Source organism: Pholcus phalangioides, unplaced genomic scaffold (genome assembly GCF_987345545.1).
Source record: "Pholcus phalangioides strain wild (caught in Gottingen) unplaced genomic scaffold, Ppha-v1.0 ptg000009l_1, whole genome shotgun sequence".
Classification (NCBI taxonomy): domain Eukaryota; kingdom Metazoa; phylum Arthropoda; class Arachnida; order Araneae; family Pholcidae; genus Pholcus; species Pholcus phalangioides.
This window is the reverse complement of record NW_028301602.1, coordinates 54,094,217-54,112,557: the sequence shown is the minus strand read 5'-3', so window position 1 is coordinate 54,112,557 and position 18,341 is coordinate 54,094,217. Positions and strand designations below refer to the sequence as shown.

Here is an 18,341-nt window from a genome sequence, read left to right as displayed (position 1 = left end):
AATAAAAGTTCGTCATCGAACGGTCACAGTGAGTTCCAGTATGGTCTCCCGTCTGAAAGATTTGCTCGGTAAATGGTAATACTAAATTTCTCCTCGCAAATGGGAGGAAATTCATATTTTTCGTTTTCCCCTTCAGTATAATATCATTCATTTTTTCTTGATTCGCAATATATACCGTTTCTTTTAGTTCAACATAGTATTACGTTAACAAATTTAGAATTCGATATGAAGTTGCATTTCATTGGCTTTACACACACACACACACATATATATATATATATATATATATATATATATCTTATATATCATAAACGTTCATATTATTAGTCAGTTGAGTAATGTAATCCGACATCGCTTATATTTCTTCACTTTCAGGGGTCAGAGCACTGTGAAATCGCTCATGATGAACATTTTTAAATCCCGCCGAATAAGGCTATCGATGTATTTTAATAGCTGTTAACGGACAGCTGTCTCCCGTTAGCGGACAAATTTTCGGTTCCATTATTGACAGGTTTTAGAGGTGAAAAACCCCGAGCAAAATTTTGTATCCCGTTATGGAGTTCGTGGAATATACGCAACGTTTTTTTTTATTTGAACTTGATAATGTTATTATTTTACTGTAAATACAAATGGTGATTCGACCGGAGTTTCATCTATAACCCTTATAGCAGGGATGCACAACTTCTGACGCGTCGCCCAAATGTGGCCTACAAAGAGATAACCTTTGCCGGTGAAAGCAGGGCCATGCATTATGGGGCTTCCTGGCCGAATGATGCATTGAGTTGAACAAAGGCGAGCCCTTCAAGTTGGACAAAATTGATGTTAATTGCTATGCGAAGTCCCCGCTGTGGTGGTCGAGTGGTCATAGTGACGGACTCACATCGCGGAGACATGGGTTTGAGCCCCACCATCGCCACAGTGGTGGTCGGCTGAAGTTGGTTTTCTGTGGTTCCCAACTTCGAGGTACAAATGAGAGCCGATCTCCCCGTTAAAAAGTTTCGCCACACAGAGACAAACAGTACAAATATTCAACCATCACACTTCACTTCTGAAATATAGATGGCAGCACTGAAAAATAAGACACAACACTAAATAAACACTCAGACTGTTAGGTACACACACTTACACTTCCGGTCACGGCCCCACAAGGGATGGGCTGGCAAGGCTCCAGCCCTGGGGCCCGGGATGATTTTCATTATTTTTTTGTTTTTTTACACTATAAATCCACCATAGAGGGGCCCGTGAAAGTCTGGTCAGGGGGGGCCCGCAGAAGATCCTAGCCTAGGGGTCCTACTCTAGGATGTGGGGGCCATGCTTCCGGCACAACTTTCTAGGTAGTAAATTGTCGATGGCGATAGACCTGAGTTGTGTCGGTTTAAAAGAAAAAAAAAAAAGGAAGACTATGCAAAGAGTCGTCTGAGGAACCTACTCATGCACTAGAGAAGATCTCCTGCCCCGGACAATGCACGGTTGATTCCCATGCGGAGAGAGTCCTGCGTAAAACATGCATAATAACATTGGGTTGTGTACCGCGATCGGTAGCCATCTGACCATTGTGGCAACGCAATATCCCTCGAGATTGCTGTTGTGACGCGCGCGCCCTCTCACGTTTCGGTATGATATTCTCATGTATCTGTATAATATTCCAGAGTCTTCTTGTTGTTGTTATAACCGTCGCGGGCACGTACAATTTCTAACTGAATAAATGTTAATTATTTGTTAACTCTCTCTCTTGCGCACTATTATTTTATATCCGGAATAATCTAAGACCTCAAACTAAACCATCAATGGGCTCTCCTGCTCTCTCGACTTAGTTTGGAGTAGTCACTTAGTACAAGTAAAAGCCCGTTATTACGACAGTACACATTCAGAAGGAAAATTATCGATGCAGCATGCAACTCGACACGGATTGGCTAAAAAAACCTGCCTGAAAATCAGGTTTTTAATACTAGGCACCCATTTTTGAGCAAGAGTCTGGCATCCGTATTTTGTCGCTGTAGTCAATTGCTGTTCTTACTTCCCCTCGAAATTTCAGGCTGACCTATTCACCATTTTTGAGGGAAGTGTGACGTCAGTATTATCGCTGTATCCAATTGCGTTGTTCCCTATCCTGCTGTTTTTTAAGGGTTAGACGTCACTTGGAGCGGCTATCAACCAGTTTTTTGTTCAAAGATGGAGGATGATGAGTCTTGCCTTTACAGATTGCTTCAATTTTAAAATGATGATTCGATGAGTATTTCTAGCCAGATGGATGGGACTCAGGAAAATCACTGAGGTCAGGGCATTAAGCTCTTAAGACGGCCCTGCCATAATACCCCATCTTTCAGGGAAAGGGGAGTGGGTTTGATATCTGTTGGGAAACCGGATGGCGATTGGATCTCAAAACCCCAACATTGCTACCTCTCAGTGCTCAACTGCATTCAGGATGAAATTCGTTGTTCTTACGGATTTCCGATATTGTTTGGAAAAATTTCCCTTTGTCATTTTATGCAACGTGACCTGTTAATGAATGGCTATTTTTCCTCCATGAAAGGACTATGGAAATTGACGGAACGGCAAAAGCAACGACTGAGATGGAGAAGGCAAATCAGATAGAAGTCTCGGGCGGAAGTGGTAATAACGATGGGAACACGAACGAAGAGGAAGCCATGGAAGTAGACGCCACCGGAGTCTTATTCGGTAAATCGAGAGCCGAGAGTTTCGTCGACGGCAAACCCAGTGTGCCTATGGAATATCATCAGATCGTGGCGCTGTGGTCTTGCGACAATTCAGTTGGAGCCATCGAAGTCATTCCCGCTCTTTCGAAGGTGAGAAACATTAATTAAAACTCCGGACACAACCAGCAGTAGTCATTGGATCTCAAAAAAATAAGACCTACCGGTTTTGTCAATAACTACGCATTGCTGAACACGAGTATCCTATTGACAAAACTGAAAGAATAGGAATTTTTAAGCTCTCTCATGAGAAAATTTCAGAGGTAACAACGGTATTGCGCATACCGCAATACCGTTAGTTGGTCTGCCGTACGGATGAAATTAGATTTGTTGGTGAAATCTATGGAGTTAAATTCGAGATCGACCACCACCGGATAAGGTCGCTTCACTTTTTTTTTTTACTTTAGCTTCTGTCGATTGCATTAGGGCAGTGGTTCCCAAAGTGTGGGTCGTGAAAGATATTCCAAAGTAGAAAAGTCTAAATAAAAAATTTATTTTCATTTTTCGCAGCGTAAAAAGAAATGTCAAAACAAATGCCTTTCTGAGCTCCTTACCTCGTAAGTTATCAGAAAATGAAATTTTATACGAGGTTATTTGGATTAAATGTCTACGTATAAGGAATGATATTAGAAATCACTAACCACCCCCCCCATCCCCCAAAATGTCATATCTTCGTTAACCATTTAAGCGGCACAGCAGAAATCATCTAACCCCCTTCAAAATGTCATATCCTCTATAATGAAGTGGGCTTTCTTCCGATTTTCAGCAGGTGCAAACCAAGGGGTATAGAGAAAAGTGTTTCATTGAAAAACAAACTTATGCATGTTGCCCAGTTGATAATCGGTTCTCTAGCCCCGACAGCCCTCCCCAACCTTCAAGTATTTAGCAAGTTAACTTGCAATTTTTTTAGCTGAACAGCGGGCACTATCGTTCAAATTTATTTTCGAATATTTTTTTTATGACCATGAAATAGTAGTTTGATGTTCATTCTCGGGTGCCCTGTAAACCTAGCGTTCAAAAGGACTATGCACCAGGGTGTTCATGTACACTGGGAGATTGGGAAACCCCGTTTCAAAAGGCCGCAAAGCTGTTTCCGCACCGGGCCGCTAAATACTTAAGCCCATGTCTGATACACCTCATACATTTCTCATTTTATAACAAAAGAGCATTGCCAACTAAAAATATTTCTTCCCCCAATTCATCACTGATTACGCAGTGGTAGATGAATTGGAACTGAGAGGAAAAAGCGTTCCGAAAAATGCTTTCGAGACATTTATTTCAAAAATCGGGAATGCCCCAGTTTTCCGGGATATGTAGGGGATGGGTCGCCGATACATTTCCTGTCAAACAAAAGGGCGTTGTTGTTCAAAAAGTTTGGGAACCACTGCATTAGGTTATCCGGTTCAAATGTCCAAATTTTCAGCCGTTCCTACACTTTACAAGAAGTTTGAGAAGAAAAGAAGAGTATTTCGAAAGCAACACTGAAACATTATATAAAAAGAAAAAAAAAAAATCCACCAAAACACACCACTACACAGTATTATTTTGGTTGCCCGGATGAAAAATGACCAAATCACCGTATCACGCGATGGAGCCGGACCACACATTTATTTTGAGAATGTTTCTTTGCAGTTCAAAACTTTACGGGACTTTCTGAGCCCTAGATTCGGTAAACCTGCGGACAGATGGAATGTTGCTTCATCTGAAAAAATGATCAGGTTCACCGTCGATGAGAGCACAAAAAAATTTGCGCTTTCTCCCATGGTGATACCATTTTCTCTTTGTTTGCTCGTGACAATGGCAGCACACAAAATGACGCTCTCGGGAAATTTGTCGCCAAAACCTCAGTGTTGGAAGGTCAGTATTTTCTAATATCGGTACCCTATATTAGAAACTACTGATTAGTGATTTTTAATCGCTGTTTGAAATCAGTGGCATTTGATCCGGGCACCCTGGACATAAAAAAAAAAAACCACTTCTCTTATTACAAAGAGGACGGGAATCGAGCGGTGTGGTCAACGCCATTGTCCTTCAGCAGGGATACCACAGAGTAAGAATAATATCTTTATTTTTATATCTTTAGTCTATGAGGTATACTATACTCTCAAGAGCGCAACTCCACCATCGCACATACGATAATAGGACTCTAGACAATATAGCTTTAAGTTGTCAACCGTAGTCACTCTGAAGTTTCACAATCGGGATTTCGGAAACTCCATTCGGCCAGCTGAGCGCGTACTGGAAATTTTAGTTTTCGGTGTCGAGCGCATTTTCGCGTCTTTCAAAAAGAATGATATAATGATTTGTGATGTTACAATGTATGTTGACACGCGTATCAAGGGGGACGGACGGACTTGTGGGTCTGGTCGCCCCCCCCTCCCCGAAATGTGAGAAAATGACCGAAAAAGCAAATCCATTGTTCTGTCACTTTGGTCCCCCCCCCCCCCGAACGAAATTTCTGGTTACGCCCTTTTGAGTCATCTCTGCATGAATGAATGCCAGAAGTTTGCAACTGGACTTATCCCGTTGCCGAGATCCCGTCCAGCCGAGCTTCGTGGCAGAGCCCGAGGGTAAACTCTGCAGGAGGCGCGTATTCAACGATTTCGTTGCATCAAAAATTATCTAAAGCCAAGAAATTGAACCGTTCACAAAATCCTTTACGGACTTGAATATTGTTATACTAGATGCACAAATAAAATGGCGATATACTTGCCATCTACTTGCATGAGTATGTGTTTTTCAGTGGTTTTTCTCCCCCCTTTTTGATGTATTGTTTTATTTTTTACAGTATAGCCAAATATTCGACCTGTATGATAAGTGGAGCAAACATAGGAAAGAGTGGATCGGTTCTCTGGTGTTTTTCCACACGGTGAACGATGCTTACGAAATGACGAGCACGATACCTAACATGATGGTCGGCGGACGATGGCCCCTGAAAGCTCTCAACATGGGGATGCTACTCCAGTTTATCTCGGATACCGAACACGCGCTCGAGGCAAGCCTCAGGGACGAGCCCACCATCGTATCCATCGACAACATGCCGTCGGATACCCCAATTAGCATCGTGAGGTCGCTCTGTGAAGATTTCGGAACAGTGGTGAGTGTCGAGCAGCCGGAAATCTGCAAAGACGGTATGGATAAGTCGGTGAAGAGAGGCGTCACCACCAGATTTCTAGTTGGCTTTGCCAAGTGCTCCGAAGCTTACGCCGCTTGCACTATGCTTGACTGCCGGAAGGAGTTCGAGGCTAAGCTCGGGTTGAAAATTTTAAACACGAAGAAATCGCAACTGATCCACAAAGAAACCTCCAGAAACGACTTGTTGCTCTGGAATCGAGATTAAGCAGCAAACACCTCATCATCGCGTGGACGGGCAATTTCGACGCCAGTTTGTTAGAGTTTAGTTATATTATCGTAGAGTAGATAAAAATAGATATGGAATTCCAACGAGAGCAAATGTAATTTTTGAGTACAGTTTCAGTCTGCGATTTTTTTAAATTCCACTATAATGCACTGTAGATCCGTACATCCAGGGTGATGTGTCGGAGGGGTTGACTTATTATTTATTAATGGTCACTGCGCTGTCCCGTATGTCTTGTGATAGTATCGGGCTCTTTGAGGGAAAGGGGGTCGATCGCCCGATCCAAACCTGGTCAGAGGTGTCGACATGAAGTAAACATTGAGGGAGGCTGAAAATCACCATTCATCCCGTATATACGGTACTCAAGCTCGTACGCAGGAGGTGGAATGTTGTTACATTGCATTGTACAGGGCGTCCATAATTAAAAGACCCTATTTTAAAGTAGCTTACAGACGAAACCAGTCATCAGAAAAGAGTGAAATTTTGCGGAGGACTTCATGAAGCGATGGGAATTTGTTTCATCGGGGGGGGGGGGATTAGTTGCACATGTCACCATCAGGGGGCGTTTCACTTTGAATGCCTGTAGTAAACATGTAAATTTATGTGATGTCAGCAGCAGCTGTTATAAAACCCAGAAACATTCGCGGAGATCTTGTTTCTCAATATGTTTGCTGCTCACAATGACGATAAGTTTACGAGATCGCGCTTTCTTGGTCAGATTCTTTTACCAAAACAGCAATTCCGCAGTAATTGCTCTACGGAAATATCGGACTTGGAAGAGGATTCGAAAAGGTCCAATGAATGTTAGAAACCTTCGGAGTATGATAACGAAATTTGAAACTACAAGGATCGTTGGCTGTTCGTCCTTCAAGGGGAAGAAAACCCGTGTCTATAGCCGCAGTACAAGGAGGTTTCGATTCGGGTAGAAGAGGACGGAGCTTCAAATTCTAGTGGTTACATTAGTGTCAGGCGCGTAGCACAGGCATTGGATAGGCCACGTTCAACTGTCAATAAGATCATGTGGAATATCCTCCGATATTACCCGTACAAACGTTCACTTGTGCAACGGTTGCTTCCACATGATTATGACGCTCGACTCCAGTTTGTAGCTCGCGTTGAAGTCGATTCAGAATGACCTTGAATATCCTCTGGACAGACGAAGCGCATTTTCACTTGGATAGCGCAGTCAATACTCACATACATCGCCCGTTCACAGACTCAGTAGCTCGCTCGCCCGCTCACTATATATATATATATTTCTCTCTGTAACGGACTCACTAACTCGTTCGATCACTCCCTCCACTCACTCAATCGCTCCCTCACTCACCCGCTCATGGACCCAACAGATCCCTTCTCCCGATAGACAGAGGTTAATAATTCCGTTAAAAATCGAAGAAAACTGTTTTCATTTCACGAAAATCTGATATTTTATATTTAAAAAAATCCGTTCTCCCGATATTTATAATTGGAAGGTTCCTCGCTTACTCATTCCCTCACTATTACGTTCGCTCACTCCCTCACTCGCACAACAACTCACTCGCTCACTCACTCACTCTCTGGCTCACTCACTCGCTCATGGACTCAGTAGCTCGCGCTCACTAGCTCCGTCACTCAATATTTCACTAGCTCACTGACTCAGTAACTTCATGACGAACTGTTGTCGGTGAATTTTCCGTCGTTGAATTGCTGGTTGGTGAATTTTCCTAGCGGTGAATTTCCTGGCAGTGAATTGTTGTCGATGAATTTTCCGTAAACCGTGTGTTCCGACAGTATCAAATCTAAGCACAACATCTTATATATAAATATGAAAGTATGTATGTATGTATGTATGCTCTTTATACAAATCTACAGTTTTAGACCGATCATCGCCAGATTTTGCATATATACCAAACAGGACCGGGATTGAACCGTAGGCTACTTTAAAAGTTCGTCAGAGCTGGGCAAATGCCCGAAATGGGCAAAAAACTGTCGGGCAACAATGGTTTTGGGGCCTCAACAATTACTTTCGGAACGTTTACTTTGGTTACCGTGGTTTCCAACAATGCGTTTCAGACGTGAATATATGCCTTTACAATGGTTTGCCACACCTTTAATTCTATTATTATAACAGTTTATTCATTTATAACGGTTTGTCACATTTCCAATCCTCCCAGTAATTGAAGAAAACCCGGGAAGCGCCGGGTATTTTTGCTTGCCTGTATACAGGGTGTCCTGTAAGTGCTAATACGGCCTTTATCTCATCAACCGCCCATCGTATAGGTATAGTTACAATTTAAAAAATGCGTAAAAGGCGTTTGAATAATATTCGCTGCACAAGCTGGACGTATGACGTCGCTAACAACAGAGAACAACAACTACGCTGACAAAACTGGGAATAAAAATGTTCAACGCCAACTGATGAACTCAATGCTTGCCTCAAATCATCAACACTCTGGCACCAAGTTAAAAAATTATCATTATCTACCAACATGCGAGTTCAACTGCAAAATGACTCAGCACTGGTATAATTTTCACATCAGTTGACCAACCAGTAGACCCAAGCACTGGACCGATTACGTTCCCAAATGGATTTTGCCAGTTGTTAAACTCAGTTCAAGAACTTGCAGACAAAGTCTTCCCAAAAATTCAACAAAATGACCAAAACCATGAGTGGCTTTCTGAGAGCGATTCTGGCACCGAAAAATGACAGTGTGAACAAGATCAACGAAAAAATCCTGAAAATTATTCCAGGAGACTCCACATCTTACAAATCGGTTGACACTGTCACAGACATTTAGTTCTGTATCCTGCAGAATTTCTGAACTCCTTTGGATATTCCGGGTGTGCCACCATACAACTTGACCCTCAAAGTCGGATCACCTGTAATGCTTTTAAGAAATTTGGAGACACCGATACTCTGCTATGGCAACAGACTCTGCGTGAAGAAATTGCACAATTACATCATCGAAGCAACGATTCTACTAATTGGATGTGCCAAAGGAGAAGACGTCTTCATTCCACGTACCCCAATTATGACCGAAGAAATGCCATTCACTTTCAAGCGATTACAGTTCCCGATTCGTTTAGCTTTTGCCATGACAATCAACAAAGCGCAAGGCCAGTTGTTAGCAGTGGCAGGTATCAACTTACTTGAGCCCTGTTTTTCACACGGACACCTTTTCGTCACCTGTTCGCGTGTGGTAATAGAAAAAATTCGTACATCTACACACCAGATGGAAAAAGAAAAAATATTGTGTATCCACAAGCGATTACCTCAAGTTTTTCATTAAAATATTTAAAAATGTGAAAGTAATTTTCTCTTAGGGCCCTTTCACACGGAGCGGATGCGGATGCGGATGCGGACGCGGGTCCGGAAGAAGTTTTAACAATTGGAATATACTGCGCCTTTCAGACGAGCCGAAAAATCTCCGCACCTAGGAAATGTTCATGCGGGTCCGGACGTCGTCCGCATGTGTCAAAACCTAAGTGCGGGCTCCGCATCCGCACATAGAAGTTTTGACAATAGGTTTATTCGGAGCTATTCAGACGATGCGGATGCGGAGCGAATTCGTCCGCATCTTTGGCTACTTTTTGAAGGTGATTTTTCACGGAATTTTTTTAATTATTTGCCATAAGTACCCTTAAAAACACCATATGATGGTCCCTGCTCATTAATACAAGTATATAATGTACCTACATACGTGTATCCCTTCGTTTCCTTCTGAGATTGAGATATAGAAACTTTAACTGCCTTTTGTCCATATTTCACAACTTTATATAATAAAACCTGCCAACAACGGCCACTGACGGGACCAAAACTATAAGCCATTACGAATATTTAATTGACTACATACTTTAATAACTTTTAAATTTAATTTAAAAATTTTAATTTTTTTCTTTTTAAATTTTTAAAATTATTTAAAAACATAAATATCTGAAATATTATTTTAAATATTTGTTATGTTTTTAAATTTCTAATCTTTTAATTTTTTTAAACTTTAAAAAAAATACTTTTATTAAACAACGTTATCCACGTACGGTGCTCACTCAGAGCCGGATTAAGACGTTTGAAGACCCTAGCGCTTGAATAGTTTTGGTGGTTCCCCCCGAATACCTACAAGTTTATTTTACTAAATATTTAGTCTATAAACTGAAAAAATGAAATTTTATATTTCAGAAATGACTAATCTAAGGATGGGATTTCACTCTAAAAGGTTTATGAAAGTTATTTTATAAAACTTGAAAAAAGCAACTAATAAATTGCAAGTGCAACCGATAATTTTATTAGTTGCTTTTTTAAAAGAATTATTATAAAATTTTCATAGTGTAATCCGTACTTGAGGCCGGGATTATACTATAAAGTTTTGTAAAAGATCTTTTATAAAAGTTAAAAAATTCAACCAATAGGCGCATCGGTTGCATTCAAGCAAATGCAACCGGTGATCTTAATGGTTGAATTTTTCACGTTTTATCAAAGAGCTTTTACAAAACTTTTATAGTGTAATCCCGGCCTAAGACAGAATTGTGATGTGAATATTTCTAAGCACAGACATTTTGAAAGTTCCCCCCCCCTTTTTTTTCATACTTGCAAATTCTTTGATATTTGCTGAATTTTTTTTTTTTTTTTTTTTGGAACATCGAATGTTTTGGATGTTTTTGGATTGGATTTTTCGAACATTGAATGTGTTTTTGGAATTTTCTTTCATATTTTTCCGAAACGACTGATTTTTTTTCAAAATTTTTTGAAAATATTTTAAGATATTTTCTCCCATCGACTACTTGTGAGGATCGGAATAGAGGCATCTTTAGGCTCAATGATAAAAACCACCAAAGAATGCCTCTAGGCTGCCTATGGGCACTGAATCAGGGGTGAAGGAGAAAAATAATTACAAAAATTGCGAAAAAACAGTTTTTATGCACGAATTTCGAACTAAAGATGCGGGCGATTCGTCCGCATCTTCAGCGCTCGTTTGAAAGGGTATGCGGACCCGCGTCCGCATCCGCGTCCGCATCCGCTCCGTGTGAAAGGGGCCTTACTTGATGCAGAAATTTTTTTGATTAAGAAGTAATTAATAAGCTATACATATATAAATTTTTTACGGGGCGGGCAACGTCGCCGGGTATCAGCTAGTATATAAATGTGAAAGTATGTATGTATGTATGCTCTTTATACAAATCTACAGTTTTAGACCGATCGTCGCCAGATTTTGCATATATACCAAACAGGTCCGGGATTGAACCGTAGGCTACTTTAAAAGTTCGTCAGAGCTGGGCAAATGCCCGAAATGGGCAAAAAACTGTCGGGCAACAATGGTTTTGGGGCCTCAACAATTACTTTCGGAACGTTTACTTTGGTTACCGTGGTTTCCAACAATGCGTTTCAGACGTGAATATATGCCTTTACAATGGTTTGCCACACCTTTAATTCTATTATTATAACAGTTTATTCATTTATAACGGTTTGTCACATTTCCAATCCTCCCAGTAATTGAAGAAAACCCGGGAAGCGCCGGGTATTTTTGCTTGCCTGTATACAGGGTGTCCTGTAAGTGCTAATACGGCCTTTATCTCATCAACCGCCCATCGTATAGGTATAGTTACAATTTAAAAAATGCGTAAAAGGCGTTTGAATAATATTCGCTGCACAAGCTGGACGTATGACGTCGCTAACAACAGAGAACAACAACTACGCTGACAAAACTGGGAATAAAAATGTTCAACGCCAACTGATGAACTCAATGCTTGCCTCAAATCATCAACACTCTGGCACCAAGTTAAAAAATTATCATTATCTACCAACATGCGAGTTCAACTGCAAAATGACTCAGCACTGGTATAATTTTCACATCAGTTGACCAACCAGTAGACCCAAGCACTGGACCGATTACGTTCCCAAATGGATTTTGCCAGTTGTTAAACTCAGTTCAAGAACTTGCAGACAAAGTCTTCCCAAAAATTCAACAAAATGACCAAAACCATGAGTGGCTTTCTGAGAGCGATTCTGGCACCGAAAAATGACAGTGTGAACAAGATCAACGAAAAAATCCTGAAAATTATTCCAGGAGACTCCAGATCTTACAAATCTGTTGGCACTGTCACAGACACAGCGCAGACAGTTATGTATCCTGCAGAATTTCTGAACTCTTTGGATATTCCGGGTGTGCCACCATACAACTTGACCCTCAAAGTCGGAGCACCTATAATGCTTTCAAGAAATTTGGAGACACCGAAACTCTGCAATGGCACCAGACTCTGCGTGAAGAAATTGCACAATTACATCATCGAAGCAACGATTCTACTAATTGGATGTGCCAAAGGAGAAGACGTCTTCATTCCACGTACCCCAATTATCACCGAAGAAATGCCATTCACTTTCAAGCGATTACAGTTCCCGATTCGTTTAGCTTTTGCCATGACAATCAACAGATCGCAAGGCCAGTTGTTAGTAGTGGCAGGTATCAACGTACTTGAACCCTGTTTTTCACACGGACAGCTTTACGTCGCCTGTTCGCGTGTTGGTAATCCTAAAAATTTGTACATCTACACACCAGATGGACAAACAAAAATATTGTGTATCCACAAGCGATTGCCCGAAGTTTTTAATTAAAATTATATTATTAATAATAATCATAAAATTAAAATAATTAAAATTAATTAAAAAATGAAAGTAATTTTTTCTTACTTAATGCAGAAATATTTTGATTAAGAAATAATTAATAAGCTATACATATATAAATTTTTTACGGGGCGGGAAACGTCGCCGGGTATCAGCTAGTGCTAAATAGCACAAGATGCAAATATAAACAAGCCACGGAATAGTTTGGGTAAAAAAATTAATGGTATTTTTTCCTCAACCTAAATGGAAAACAATTATGCACTAATCGAAAAAAAAAAAATTTAAAAACGCACAAAATTCGTATAACACATTTCGGCGAGCAGAAGTCAGAAGATGAGGCGTCAAAACATTGGTATGATTCATATATTTGTAGGAATTGAAACTCAATTTTTACCAACATTTTAATTTTCCTGAATAATCAGTCGATATGTAACCTTTTTTCCATCTCGCACCCCCAAAAGTGCTCTCCCGCACCCCCGGTTGGGAACCACTGCTCTACACGAAGAGGAAAAAGCACCAATCGTGAAAGAAAATAACTGATCTTGGTTTTTCCAACGGGATTGAATATTCAAAAAACAGCTCCTTCTGAAAAAACCTGCAACCCTCTGCTGAGGAAGAATTTTGCATTCGTTGTTTATTTGGCGCGTAGCTCACCATTACAAAAATGACATCTCACAAAAATTCAAAACATTATAACTCATTAAATATTCTTCTTATCCCAAAACGGAAAAAACACTTTTCCATATTAGTTTTTCACAAAGAATCACGTGTGCAAAATTATTGAGCGGTCGATGGTTACCACACTGTATATTGTTCCGGATAATGTCCCACAAGACTCGAGATTGCAAAACAAGAAGTGGTTCGACGGACAAACACAGATTTATTTACAGAACAGCTATTCACACACGTATTTACAGGCTAATCAGAGAGCTAACAACTTTCTCGCTCAAGTTCAATTTTCGTCGAATCTCTATCTTCTGAGCTCTCTCTTGCGATCGCCTTATATTTATAGCTCCGGTCGAAACTTCAAAAAAAAGAACATTCCACAAATTTCTATTTCATAGTACTAGGTTTGTGGCGCCACTGTCTGGATGGGCGTAACCTTCTGGAAGCTTCTGTCTAACCCTCCACCAGTTCTTCGCCAATAGCACGCCAATGCGCAATACCGAAACCGGTATCAACAGATATCGATATATAGGTCGTAACAATATTTTTTTCATGGTGATCAAATACTTACAGGTGCATTTCTTTTATTGGTACAATACTAACAACGCCGATTCACAGAAGACACGTCATCAACGGTATAAATTTGGTGGCAAATGAGGAAATCCCTTAGAAACTATACTATTTCTTGTTCGGCAGAATAGTGCCGCATCGAAATTTCGCTATACATATGTAAGGGGCTGTTCAAGTATTACGTAAGCAGATTTTTAGCCATTTTTGCCCCCCCCCCTTTGTCAGCAAAATTTCATCAGCTCTGCCCCAACCCCCCTAACGAATATTGGTATCAGAGACGTACACGGGGGGGGGGGGCACGAGTTCCTCCTATGCCACCCCCCCAGACGATACGATCAAAAATTTATTTTTTAATGCAAAAAGTATTAAAAAAATTAGAATTTCGGAAGAAAATACCTTTACCAAGTTCTGTTTATACCAGTGCTAATTGAAGGCTAACAACTCAAAATTTATTTTTAAGAAATTCATTGCGACCCACCCTCTAAGCCATATATGCTAAACCCATGGTCCGCTCGCGGACCAAATGTTTCCCTCGGGATTATCTGATGTGGCTCACCTAAATCTTGTAAAAATGAACTAAGCAGCTTTAACTAAGATCTAAGATAAGATTAACTCCCATCCAGTGACATATGGCCCAATTCCAGAGCATTTGAACGGCCTGTGGCACATTTTCAGATCACTTAAGTGACCCGCTACACAGTTCCAGAACACTTAAGCACTCCGTGGAACATTTAGAGATCCCTTGAGTAACTTGATACAATTTTAGAGCACTGAAGTAGGCCCCCACCCCCAATGCAGTTCTACGTCACTCAAGTTACCCGCGGCACATTCCCAGATTAATCAAGTATAATCCGTGGCATAATTACGGATCACTTGATTGACGCGCGACACAGTTTCAGATCACCTGAAGGATCCGCGGGACTTATAGAGATCATTAAAGTGTCTCTGTCGAGGACTTATCAATAGGGAGAATGTTAGTTCAGATGCAAACAAACTACACAAAGGTTTTTTTTCGTTTTTGGCACACCGAGCAAGATGCCATTAAGAATATTTCATATTTTTATAAAGGGTGGATGATGACGTAAGCATCATTCAACCCCCCCCCCTTTGTCATCAAAAGTAAGCAAACCCGAAACGCCCTTCCCCCCATCGATGCGGACGTAATTCTTGAATGACCCCTAACGCGTAAATAGCATTGAAAAAAAGTGCGTGCAATGTTTTTCCGAAGTGTGTGACTGCTGTGTTGTATCTCTTAATACATACTATCTGTTCATATTTGCCACAGTGGATGTCTGTAGCAATACACCTTATCTGTCCATGTCGGTGTGACATAGTGAGTGTCTGAAGATGTAAATTCGCCCTTAAGTGGTCTTCGCTGTTTTTTTCGAACATTTGGGTAAAAAAGTGGAAAACAATCACAATCGTCTCGCGTCATGACAACGATTAAATCAATTTCGTTCACCAGGTCAAATGGAGTACGAAAACGTTACGAAATCAACCAGGAAATACAATAAATAAATGAAAGAATAAATGTTTTCAGAATCTTTCCCTGACCTCCTTGTTTCTCCTCCTTTATTATTATTCTGTCCACTTTTGTTTGTCTTCACTGACGGACATATTTCTCAGAGACAATGGATGACTCGGTGCTACTTGTTGACCCGATGCTTTGACATCTCCATACATTTATGCGTTTCGACAAAATATACGTAATCTCTCTCTCTGACATCCTATATTTTGGGTGAAAAAACATTCGTTTTTTTTTTCTTATTGTTTCGGTATGAACTTGAAATCTTATGAGTACGTATTTGTGATTTCGTACGAATATCATAGTTATTTGAATTGCCAGTTTTAAGAAAGGAATAAGTCCAAGTATTATCAAGTTTTTTAGGAAATCGAAAAAAAAAAATAGGTGTGTGTGTGTGTGTGCGCGGTACATTAACTTCTTAAACCTAAAGCTGTTTCAAGGGCCTAAATCTGTCTCTAGAGCAGTAATTCCCAAACTTTTTTTAGGCCATGCCTCACCAAAGCATGTCCGAAATCTTGATGTTCCCCCGTACTTTTGTCGGGATATCCCTCTTTTCCCCGATGAACTTCATAGTGCCATAACAAAGTTTTTTTTAATGTAAGAACCATTTTTTTTTTGCTTTGCCTCCTTAAAGTTTAAAACGAGGGGTCCTCCCCTCCACTCTACCATTTCTGTCTGCTTTTACTTGGTCAAAAGCAGTGGTTCTTAATCAGGGGTCCTGGGAGAGTCTTCGGTGGAGGGGGTTCCGTGATCTTGGATGAGAAAACAATCAATTGCATTAGCATAAGCTTTGACTGCCGGCGTCTAATTGGGAATAAGGGAGTGTTAGGTTGTGGTATGCTATTTCTTTCAAACATTTCCCCCGTAGCTGAGTGACGGGCATCTTTAGGCTGGGACCTGACTACGGCGCGGTTGCACGCGGTTGAAGTTGAGGGGGGGGGGGAAAGGCATCATCTATAGTTTTATTCTGTCAACGCACAGATACAACTGCAACCGCTGAGCGCGGTTTTTTCAACCGAGAAAATCCACATTTTTTTGGACGGTTGGGGTAACCGGAAAGCTGCCATCATGTATTGGGAAGGCTTGAGCTCCCTGATGACGGTTCGGCTGGACCTACGGTTGCTCTCTTCCATTGTCTATTAAGTGGTTTGACAAGGAGGGTGATGGGATTTCGGATGCACTGGACAAAGGAATTGCTCTCCTTCTCAGGTTGCCATAAAAATGAGGGCAAAAGACAAATTCGAAGAACTGTATAGTGAAGTTCTATTCGACAGAAGCTAATTCTTTGTTTGGCGCTTTTGCACTGATAACAATAAAAAAAACCAAGGAACAAAAAATTAAATTTTTCTAACTAGTGAAATTTTTTTGCTTTCCTATATGAGCATACATTAAAACTCGGTTATAATGACATTCATAATGACATTCATTCATGATTACGCTAAAACCGAGATGTATATTTTAGAGTCTCTTGAATGAAATGCATTGGATCCCGATTATAACGTTTTAGCAAAAAACCAATTAGTTACCTCATCCAAAAGAGGACAAATTACCACGGGGCCCAACCATTTCTAATGAATTCATAAAAAATTAGAAGTAAAAATAATCAGACATCTGCAGGAATATATTTTTATATTTGCAAATTCTCCATATCAAACTTTTGAAACGTTTATTAAAAGCCTAAGTATGAACCGGGGAGGAAATACGTCCCTAAGAGCTGCATTGTGTGTGTTTTGCTTTCATTATTCTGTCTTTTTGGTATTTATTTTTGTATCGTATATGAATGTGGCTGTCTATCTGTTGTTTTTGCAATGAAAAAAAACCCATCTAGGCCAGCGGTTCTCAACCGGTGCTCCGTGTGAACTCCCAAGGGCTCCGCGGCCCTCGAGGAAAATAAAAAAAGAACCAGTAAATTTGAAAAAAATAATTATTGATATTTTTGAATAAAAATAAATCGGTAACTTTGATGAATAAATAAAAAATAGGCCTACGGGGCTCCGCCATAGAAATTATATACTGGAAAGGGCTCCGTGGGTCAAAAAAGATTGAGAACCGCTGATCTAGACAAAACGTTGTATGCGGGTAATATCGGAGAGTGCACTAAGACAATTTTCACACTTACCGTTCTTTTCAAGTAGTTTTTCATTTACATACACACACAAAGCCGCAACTAGGGAGAGCGGGTCCACTGTATCGAGTGCTGAACTAGGGGGGCGCCGAATTGCCCCTTTAACACCACTCCTAACCTTTCCTTACACGGGGACGCCAAAAGCTTGCTAGCTCCAGTTAAAAAAGTATCCAGCTGCGGCCCTGTGTGTACCTTAAACCCTGCAACATATATACTGATGTACACGGCCACAACGACATGCGTGGTCAGCCGGGGCAAGCACGCATTTTGGCGCCCCCTTTTCATATTGAAGGAGAGAAGAAAGGTTAACGTTTGCGCTCCTGTCTGGCTCGGAGTTCGGGGCATCAGTCAGTGCCGTCTTAACGCATGGGCCCACCCGAGCACGGCCCGGGTGCCTCAAGAGAAGAGGGGCCTCCCAAAAATGAGATCCGATTGAAATTTTCAAGGATTTACCATGAAGGGCCTCCTAAAAACAACTTGGCCCGGGGGGGGCCCATAATACTCTTAAGACGACCCTGGCACCAGTCCCACCTGCTCCTCTCTAGTTGCGGCCCTGATGTCGTATGTACAGGGTGTTAAGCGGGCCGGGGTAGCAAGTTCAGAGGGGCGGCAAATTTGAGTAATTCATGGTCAAGAACTTTAAATTATAACGTGAATAGGGGGCAGAGCAATTCGAATAGCCAGCACGTGGCGAAGCCATAAATCTGTGTCTGGAAACAGATTTAGTGTGAAGCATGTAAATATGCATGTGAAAATGTATGCATCCAAATGAACATTTTTGGGAATTA

The 18,341-nt window shown here is 40.9% G+C and overlaps 1 protein-coding gene across 1 annotated transcript; it reads left to right on the top strand.

Moving 5' to 3' along the window:
* The first annotated feature begins 2,460 nt into the window (after positions 1 to 2,460).
* On the top strand, positions 2,461 to 6,156 carry LOC149083310 (uncharacterized). Its single transcript, XM_089236929.1, has 2 exons — positions 2,461 to 2,807; positions 5,503 to 6,156. The coding sequence occupies exons 1-2, from the start codon at positions 2,538 to 2,540 to the stop codon at positions 6,052 to 6,054; spliced, it is 822 nt and encodes a 273-aa protein (XP_089093055.1). The 5' UTR covers positions 2,461 to 2,537; the 3' UTR covers positions 6,055 to 6,156.
* Positions 6,157 to 18,341: the final 12,185 nt, after the last annotated feature.